This window comes from Ailuropoda melanoleuca, chromosome 8 (genome assembly GCF_002007445.2).
Source record: "Ailuropoda melanoleuca isolate Jingjing chromosome 8, ASM200744v2, whole genome shotgun sequence".
In the NCBI taxonomy this organism is placed as follows: Eukaryota; Metazoa; Chordata; class Mammalia; order Carnivora; family Ursidae; genus Ailuropoda; species Ailuropoda melanoleuca.
Genome location: NC_048225.1, coordinates 124,942,260 through 124,951,865, shown reverse-complemented (window position 1 = coordinate 124,951,865; position 9,606 = coordinate 124,942,260). Strand labels below are relative to the sequence as shown.

Below are 9,606 nucleotides of genomic sequence, written 5' to 3'. Positions count from 1 at the left end.
CCCCTTCCCGGGCCAGCAGCCCGCCAGCCCCGCCGTCCGCGCTCGGCCGGGGAGAGCCGCGGGGACCGCAGCCGAGCTGAGGCCGGAGCGCCGGGCCGGGAGCAGGACCCCCAGGGGATCCGCGCAGCTCGGGAGGGGTGGTGGCGGCTCGCCTCCCCTGCCCCACCCCACCGCCATCCACCCGCTTCGGCTCCGGCCCGACTGGAAATACCTGTCTGCGCCGGCGAGCTCCCAGGTCCTGCCCGGACGCCGCCCACAGGTGCCGAGGGGACCGTGCGCCCGGGTCGAGGCTGCCAAGTCGCCCCCGCTGCAACTCCCAGCGCCAGCGACCCAGCGGAACAGGCCGAGGGGGGCAGGACGAGAGGCCTCCCGACGCCGAGCATGGGAAGATCTCCTGAACTCTGCAGGGTGCCAGACCCTGGACTACTGGCGTCGTAGCTCTTAGGTCCCCTGGGAAGAGATCCCGGGAAGCAGGCATGGCTCTGCTTGACTCATGAGAAACCGGGGACTTGCCCCAGACTCCCCATCTCGGACAGGGCAGAGCTGAACGCACACCCAGCCTGGACTTAATGAAACCCGTCTCGTAGAGACTTCAGGCCAAAAGATAGCTGGTATGTCTGCCCCTCAGACCTTTCTCCTTGCTGAGCCGTGGGCCCCCTTAGGAATATAGGGTCGTCATGCTTTCCCCAGCAGGCTTAAGCAGCCACACGTGCCCAGGTCCTTCCTGCTCACTGCTCTCACCCCAGTCTGAACTCCTGTGACTCCCACGGAGCCTTCTAGCCATCCGATTCATGGAATCGTGGCCTCAGCTTCTGCCAGGAGAGACCCTGCAGGATTCATGGAACCACTCGCACCAGAATCCCAGCCACGTCCTCCTTCCAGGTGGTCCCCAGCCCCATTGGCCCACATCCTGGGCCAGGAAGCTCACCATCCCCCCAAGTAATCCATTCCATCCCCAGAGACAGACTGCTGGAAAGTTCTTCCAGGTGTAAACATCTGGGGGCTTCTTGCCACATCCTGAGTTGAAAATGTGGCAGGAAAGTAGGGGGGAGGAGGGGAGGCAGGAGCAGTGGTGTGGCCTCTCCCACAATCCCTCCAGCGAAGTCTCCCAAAGTGGAAGCTTCCTGCATTACTTTACAAGGTAACAGACTTACCTGGCAGTGATGAGACCGTTTGGAGCAATGGTTAGTGGACACAGCGTGAGAGCTGGGAGAAGGCCTAGAACAGATGGCTCTCCAGAGCCTTCTTCACCCCGTGGCTCCTCACCAGCCAGCAGGGAAGCTCTCCCCCTGCCCCCCACCCCCGCCGTGGGATCTGCGCCCCTCTGATCCAAAGGTTCATGTCTGCTGTTTCCAGTGTTTTCTTCTGAAGGGCCAATTTCGTTTGGTTGTTAAAATAACTTTGTGTAAACTTGGGATTTAAAGTAACTTTCTATTTTTAAAAGTTTACGGTGGGTCATCCCTCCCTGCCCCCGAACACTTATTTTGTGAATTGTATTGTTATTGTCATTTTGCTCTGATTCTGAAGTATCTTGTGGGCTTTTTGCAAGAACAGGAACCTAGCCCTGAAACTTGTTCCCTCACTGTGCCAGAAATGAAAGTTGATAAAAATAGTCCCTGAGGCTCAAAATTAAGATTTTCTAATGGGTCATCCTCAATCTCTTGATTGTTACTCTCTGGGAAAGTGTATTCAACAGACTAGGATTTTATGTAACCCAAGAATCAGCCAGCCCACAGACTTTCAACTTGCTGACAAGAAGATCAGACAATGTGGTCAGTTCCAGGGACACTGTTGACCCCTGGGAGCACTGGCCCTATCACCTGGGGTGGTCTCTCACAGACTGTCCCCTCTCCGTGGGCGACCCTGTCTTCTGTCCCCGTGAGACTGTAGGTCTAGAAGGGTGTGGCGATTGTCTTGTTCATGCTTGAATTCCGCCCCCCCCAGCCCTGAGTCGTCAGAGGGGCCTGGCCTCCTCTCCAGACCCACTTCTTACCTCCCACTTTGTCCCCCCGCCGGGTGTGGCCTCGCAGTCCCCAGAAGTCACTGTGCTCTCCCACCAACCAGTGTCTTCCCATTCATCTTCTGTCAGGCAAGAATGTCCCTTCCCTGGACTCCCTGCTAATCTGGGGTCAGAACTGTGTTCACCTCTTCCCTCTGGGACACGGTCCCGTTCCTCCCACCGCGCCCTCACCTTCACCCATGGCCCTTGTCACTCCTCCCCTTGTCACACCTCGTTGTAATTAAGTCTTCACACACTGCAGGAAAACTTCCTGAAGGGCAGGCAGTGACTTTCCTGCCTCCCCAGTGCTAGCCCAGTGCCTGACTCTTCGTGGATCCCTAAATAGGACCCTTCCCCCGCGCCACCCCATCCCACTCCCACCCCACCCCCCGTTTGCTTCCACCTATTTCAAAGGACAGGCAAACTGCCAAGTGCGAAGTGCTACCAGGTGATCATTAGCCTGGCTTCCTGCAGAGGGAGAGTCCTGGTCTTCCCTGAGCTTCAAGTCCACCCTCTGAGGTTCTCTGCCTTCCTCTGCCAGGTTCCCCCTGATGGCTTGGGACCTCAGCCCTTCTCTGTTTGGAGATGGTAGGAGAAAGACTTGGCCACCTCCAGGGAGAGCCCTGGGCCAACTGCACGGGGACGTCCATCTCCTCACTCACTGTCCGTCGGCCTGACCCTGAGATACAGGAAGAACCAGTGGCCCCATGTGTCTTCCCAGTCAGTTTCCAGAAACGGATTACAGAAGGTAGAGGAATTGGGGCTGCAGCCTTGGCTCTGAACCTCAGGCCTTTTTGAAGGTGGGACTTCTTGAGGGGTGGGACAGAGGCGCAGAGAATCAGCCTCAGGTCAGGACTGCCTTCCAGGGGGACAAGGGCTCCGGCCCTCAGGGGATAGAGTGGATCTGTGTCCACCTGAGGAGCTCTTTGGAGACTGGTTTCCCAACATCACCAACTCCTTCCCAGTCCCCAAAGGGCTCCATCATCCTGCGTAGAGACGTAGGAAACCCCTGCTTACCTCCTGGCCCTGCTTCCTTTCCAGTCTGGAACCCCAGAAAGAACCCTCCTCCCGGGTGTCCTAGTGCCTAGCCCACCTGTCCTGTCTTCCCAAAAGCAGAGTCCTTGGTCCCCCCAATTCCCTGTGCATCCCACTGCCCCTGCACAGCCCTATATTCCTTGTCTTGGAAGTCACTTTGGAGATCAGCGTCCTTCTCACAGAGAGGGGAAGGCGAACAGGACTGTCAGACATGGCTTCTGCCACACGGCCCTCCCCTAGTCCCTCAGACTCTACTTCGGAGACCCCGCAGGGGTGCCAGCCAGCCTGCCTGCAGCCTGCACCGCCACAGCCACATGGCTGTGAGACCCCAGTCAGCGGCTCCTACGCCTGCCTGTCCTTCAGAACAGTCCTTGGAGAAAGGGACAGAGCCTGAATGGGTGTTTGCTGAACGCTGTTCCAGGCGAGTGGCAGAGAAGAGCCCAGAGCTCCTGCGACCCACCCCCCACCCAGGGCTCCCGCCGTATCCTACACCACTTCCTCCAGTCCACCCAGTACCTGTGTCCTGTCGCCTGGGTGGCCTCCCCTCATGCTTCCCCACCCGCCCGTCATGAGTAACACCCACAAGAGCGCATGCGGGGAGGATGACCAAGACAGGACTCAGCCCGCCTGGGTGAGGGCTTCCGGCTGCTCGTGGGGGTCAGCGTCAGGGCCGTGGTCAGGGATGGGCATGTATGGAGGGGGTGGGCGTGCCCCCAGGACGAGTCCAGAGAGAAGTTCTGAGACACGGAATCTGGAGGACAGGACAGTAGGACCAACCACAACAGCGGTCATGGGTCCAGACTTGAGCTACTGGTCTGTCTGCGGGCGGCCCCAGAGGCCCGGAGCGGCCAGCGTCAAGCAGACGGGAAGATCACTGAAGGTCCTCGACTCAGCCCCAGGGAGGACGGCCCAGCACGCCTCACAGGTCCCCATGCGGCACGGCCTCCGCACTGAGCCAGGCTGCCCGCGGCGGCCGGAAGCCGTGTCTGAGAGCAGAGGGATCTCAGCGGGAACAGTACCATTCCTCCGTCGCTGCTCCATGCTCGGAACTCTCCGGCTTTGGAATCACAGGCTCAGTTAGGGTCAAAGGAATCGCTCACTTTCTTACTGAAAGTGTACATGTTCCGTGTGCTGGTGGGACTGGGATGGGCGTTGAATGATAAACATGGTTGTGAAGGGGGCTTTAGGCTCACTCTCTTTAGCAGAGGCAGTGTGGAAAAGCACAGGGGTGGAGGGAGGACGCCTAGAACGAAAGTCGAAGAAGCAGGCTTTGCCAGAGTCGTCCAGCGAAGGACAAGCACAGCTCCCCCAGAGTGGTGGTCACCTAACTGACTTTATTGCCGGAGAATCATCCACCCACCCCGGGGGGAGGGTGGCCCTTTCAACACCCACCCCTCTGCCCCCTGGGGGGGGCTCTCTGGAGGCTGGGGAGAAACAGTGTTCAGGACAGGGGTCTCCGGGGGCACTCAGGCCAGGCTGGGGTGGGGCTTCTTCTTTTTCAGTCTGAGTCTGTTTCTCTTGAACTTCCTCCTCCTTGGCGTTCGGCATGGTTTCTGGGCTCGGAGGAGCCAGAGCCCCGCAGCCAGAATCACGAAGAGTAAGAGTAGCAGCAGCCCCTTGGCCAAGAGGCAGAAGTAAGTCGACTGCTCTGAAGGATAGCCAGGATCTGGGGCAGAAGAAGGCAAGGAGAGAGGGGCTTGCTGGAGGGAGGGGGAGGTCCAGATTCGGAGGCAGACACCCAGCCCAGATCCCGCAGAGGGGTCTCAAGTTCACAGTCCGTTCATACTCCTTTGCAAGTGTCTCCGGAAATAATTGTTCTAATCACAGAAGCTCAGGAGCTGAGATGCGGGAAGTGATCTCAAGGGGAACGAGAGACCTGAGAACCTCTGGAAGTTGGGAGCACCAGCCCCCTCCCCAGTCCAGGGGACAAGGCCCCATGGGGAAGAGTGCGGGTCTGGGTTCCAGGTACTCTCCGGGGAAGAACGGAGGGAGAGGTGGTGGCCGAGAGGCCTGCACCTGCTCAGGGCTGTCCCCAGGGGCCCGGTACCTGCACAGAAGGACCCGGCGGGGATGGGGCGGGAAGCAGTGCTGCTGACGGGGTTGCTGGCCCTGCAGGTGTAGGAGAGGGCATTGTCTCCCGGCCGCCAGGATGTGATGAGGGCAGAGCTCTCATGGACCGTGTCCATGCCATCCTCCCAGGATATCCAGCTGTAGGTCACGTCCAAGCCTGCCTTCTCCACAGAGCAGGTCAGAGATATATTACAGCGACCTTCCTGGGTGATCTCAAAGAACACGGTGACGTGAGGCTCTGACAGCCGTCCTGGATGAAGGAGGGACACGAAGACCCTCTAAGTAATCAGGGGTCGGGTCTGTTCTCTTCAGCTCCTCAATCCTGGGGTGACAGGTGTGCCTCTCTTCACATACACAGAAACTAATGTAACCCAGCCACCATAAAATCTGGCTCCAGCGTCCCTGGGCAGCTGCTACGGTAGTGAGAGCGCCTTTGGCGTTTTCTCCTTGCCCCCCACGTGTCCTTGCTTTCTCTCCCTCACCTGTGCACCCCACCTTCCTCCAGACCCCCTTCTGCCTCCTTGATCCCAGAAAATATTATCACACCCCCTGGGGGCATTTATAGTTTAATCGGCGTGTCTGCAGGAGTCAAGGTAGAGTGTCAGTCAGTGTCACAGGCTCTGAGAAATTTGGTTCAGATGGAGAGGGGATACCGATTAGCAGTCCTCACACGGCACAGGAGGATAAAAGCCTCGGGAATAGAGGTGACATCCCTAGGATACAGAATCTCAGTGGGAGACAAGTGCCCCTGGAGGTCTGCACATGGAGCTCTGGACCCCTCGCACTGCCTCGGGAAGGTCCAGGGGAAGAGCCCGTGTGCCCAGGGCCTCACTGGTCCAGGTCACTCCACCTGTGGCCGCAGCTCCGACACCGGGCTTGGGTGCGCTGGAGACAGCCTGCCTCCCGGTCCCCGCCCCTCAAACCATAACTCTGAGTCCTGAGACCGCAGCTCCTTTGCACGCAAAGCTCAGGAGAGCCAGAAGCAAGGAGCGTTCAAGTTCCCAGCCTACACTCACGGTAGACACGGAGATTGTAACGCTGCGTGGTGGAGATCTGCGCCGTTCTCAGGTTGACCTGAGCCTGGTACAGCCCCGAGTCCTCCCAGCTCAGATTGCTGATGCGGAGGGAGTAGCCGGGGTCCAGTAAGCTCACTCGGCCCTTGTATCGAGGGTTGGTCACCGTGATGGTAGCCGACTGTCCCTCCTTCCCTGGAACCACGTTGGCAAGCCTTACATAAGAGGACCAGATGATGTTCTCAACTTCTTCATCGGCTGGTATGTCCAAGGGGAGGCTGATGGACTCCTGAAGGACTGCGACTACTTCCTCTGTATCCACATCATCTCCAGAATACCCTTTGGCTGGGGAAAAAGGAAGAAAAGACGGAAACAGCCCAGCTGGTGACTCTGGGCTGCTGAGCCGGGCAGTGGTCTCCACCGTGCAGCTCCCGTGGCCCCGTGTTCAATCCCGACCCTCTCTGGCTCTAGCTTTCCACTGCACCTGACTTGAGCACCTACCACAGCTTGGCTTCTGTCTGGGCCCCCACCTTCCAAATTTTACCTTCACCATTTGCTGCAGTGGGCTGGTCCCCCTTCTGTAATCCAGGCTTCCTCACCTCTTGGTCCTTCACCGAAGCCACACCCTATATTCCTCTTTACTCCAGGAGAGCCCAAGCATCCAGCCCCCAGCCTTGCTAGCCCAAACTGCAGCGGGACAGGAGAGCAGAGGGAAGGAGACTCTCCCACCCCAGGACTGCAGTCCCTCTCTCACCTGCCCGGAGCACCAAAAGTGGAAGCAGCCACAGAAGGGCCCCCATGTCAGCAGCCCTGTGCCCCAGGAAGTTAGCCGGCTCGGCCCCCAAGCCGATGGAGAAGACAAGCCGTCAGGAGGCTGCTAGAGACAGAGTGACTGATTGGCGGTCTCAGGGAAGGGAAATACTTCTCACCCCCCAGCAGCCTCCAACTTCCTCCATCCCCACTAAGCCCCTCCCTCTCCATCTTGGGAAGTTCTCTCTCTGAGCCTGATTGCCTGGCTGGCTCGCCAGCTGACTCACGCTTCCTGTCCATCAAACACCACTCAGATCCCACTTCCTACGAGAAACTTACCTAGACACCCTTCCCCTTGTATTCCCAGACACCCCCGCCCCCATCCCCACCTGCCTGGAGCTCTTGGCCCTCAGCATACCCTGGTTGAGCTCTCACTTGGCAGTTCCTATATTGCTGTGATCCTTTGACCTTATAAGCATTTTTGTCTCCCCAGACAGATTCCATCTTTTGGGACATCTCTGTATGTCTCATGCTAGACACATGGAGCACCCAACTGATATTTCTGGAATGGATGAATAAGTGAAGTAATCCTATTTTAAGCTTGCTACGTTCCCACTTGCGAGACTATTCAGAGGAAGAAAAATTTTAACCCCCTTAAAAAAAAGCACACTTTGGGCCTGAGAGCCCATCTAGCTTGTGAATATTATGGGAAGACTAACTTGTTCTGTGAGACTATGACAGGGACCAAAACGAGAGGAGTTACAGTGAGAGCGCCCAGGATGCCGTGCTGGCCTCGGGAGGTAGTCTCCGTGGCTGGTGTTCACGCTAACACGGGACAGTCTTGGATCGGGGGGTTTCTACGGCATCTCTGGCATCGGATGCGTACTCAGGAGAACCTTTACGTTTTTTCGAATACTCAGTCCTGCAGGTCTGTGGTCAGGAAGCAAGAGTGATGCCCTGCAGACCAAGGACAGGACGGAGGCAGATCCATCAGCCCCGTCCTGTGCCAGCACCTCATGCCTTTAGGGCATCGGCTTCCGCATTCATCAGATCCGGAGCAGCTTCCGTGGCCCAGGCACCGACCCCTAAACTCTGAGGGATTAGCAGTGACCACGAGATTTAGATCATGACTCCGAGGAGATCAGGCGCAAAGATCTGACCTGGACAGCCAACTGCGACTTTGATGAGCTTCACCCAAGGACTCACCTGGGAGCCAAGAACAAAGGGATTTAACCAATTTGAAGTCAGGAGGTGAGAGAAAGCCTTCCGGGAGAAATGACCTCAAGGGTACTAGGATCTGCTAAGTGAAGAAGAAAATGAGGTGGGCAGTGCTGAAAATTCAATTTGGGATCATCAAACCTCAGAGATTGTGGGGTTTTTTTTAAAAGATTTTATTTATTTGACAGAGATAGAGACAGCCAGTGAAAGAGGGAACACAAGCAGGGGGAGTGGGAGAGGAAGAAGCAGGCTCACAGTGGAAGAGCCTGATGTGGGGCTCGATCCCAGATCGCTGGGATCACGTCCTGAGCTGAAGGCAGACGCTTAACCTCTGTGCCACCCAGGCGCCCCAGAGATTGTGGTTTTTTGAAAATGTAGATGAAAACTTCCTTATGTAGTCTTCCTATTTAAAAAAAAAATCAAACCAAAAAAAAAGAAAGAAAGAAAGAAAAGAAAAGAAAGAAAAAAAAGAAAAGAAAAGAAAAGAAAAGAAAAGAAAAGAAAAGAAAAGAAAAGAAGAAAAGGAAATAAGGTCATGTGCATAATATCCAGAGTTTAAAGGGTGAGTCTATTAGTTGGGATCTCTGAGAAGCAGGTGCCAGGGTTGGGTGTGAAGGAGGTTTCCTGTGGGTGGAAGGGAATGCTCTGTAAAAGATAAAAGGGAAGGAAGCAGAGTCAGGCAGGGGAGTCCCCCCCCACCCCCCATCCCCTCTCCCCTGCCATGAAAAGCGGATCATTTCAGTTTCCACTAAGGCAAGTTGCTAAGTTGACAGGGGCTCTGGGGCAAAGATCCCGCCCCCTTGCTGTGCTGTCCTGGCTGGGCCTGCCCAGAAGGAAGCAGGGAGCGGTCCTGGGGGCTGTCAGTCCACTGCACCCCTGCAGCTGAAGACAAGCTCTCTCTGGAAAGGAGACCCTGGGGCACCCCATGGCTGCTCCACGGGGATCCACGGAAAGGAGCTGTGTTCGGATTGATTACACTTGTCTCCATCAACAAGATCAAACAGCGCAACGTGCTTATTGAGTAGAGGGAGATAGTTTACACACACACACACACACACACACACACACACACACACACACACCCTCCCAGTCCAATGTGGAGAAAGGATTTCTCAGAAGATGATTTTTAAATGCTCTGAAAATGTGATTTTCATTCTGGCTCATGGATTGTGATCCAAACTCAATGCCATTTCTGTCTCTCACCGCCCCTTCACTTTTTTTTAAGATTTTAATTTTTTTTAAAGATTGTTTATTTATTTGAGAGAGAGAGAAAGAGTGAGAGCACAAGAGGGGAGGGGCAGAGGGAGGAGAAGACGACTCCCCACTGAGCGCGGAGCCAGACCCGGAGCTTGATCTCAGGATCCTGAGATCATGACCTGCACAGAAGTCAGAAGCTTCACCAACTGAGCCAGCCAGGCGCCCCCACCCCTTCGCTTTTATTCGGTAAGGTGGTCTTCCATTGCCCCAAATGAGAACTCTGGTCTTGGTTTCTGTCTCAGTTCAGAAATGAGAACTTCCCGT

The 9,606-nt window shown here is 56.2% G+C and overlaps 1 protein-coding gene across 1 annotated transcript; it reads right to left on the bottom strand.

Annotated features, from left to right (window-relative positions):
- Positions 1-4,348: 4,348 nt before the first annotated feature.
- On the bottom strand, positions 4,349-7,240 carry SLAMF9 (SLAM family member 9). The gene is made up of 4 exons (XM_002929914.4): positions 6,872-7,240; positions 6,121-6,462; positions 5,082-5,354; positions 4,349-4,700 (listed from the first exon to the last, which is right to left on the bottom strand). The coding sequence occupies exons 1-4, from the start codon at positions 6,915-6,917 to the stop codon at positions 4,501-4,503; spliced, it is 861 nt and encodes a 286-aa protein (XP_002929960.1). The 5' UTR covers positions 6,918-7,240; the 3' UTR covers positions 4,349-4,500.
- Between the last annotated feature and the right edge of the window lie 2,366 nt (positions 7,241-9,606).

Coding starts and splice junctions, on each gene's coding strand:
- SLAMF9 (XM_002929914.4), bottom strand. CDS start 6,917: ATGGGGGCCCTTCTGTGGCTGCTTCCACTTTTGGTGCTCCGGGCAG. Junction 5,355..6,120: donor TTACAATCTCCGTGTCTACC/GTGAGTGTAGGC, acceptor TCCTTCATCCAG/GACGGCTGTCAGAGCCTCAC. Junction 4,701..5,081: donor CGCCGGGTCCTTCTGTGCAG/GTACCGGGCCCC, acceptor CTTCTGCCCCAG/ATCCTGGCTATCCTTCAGAG.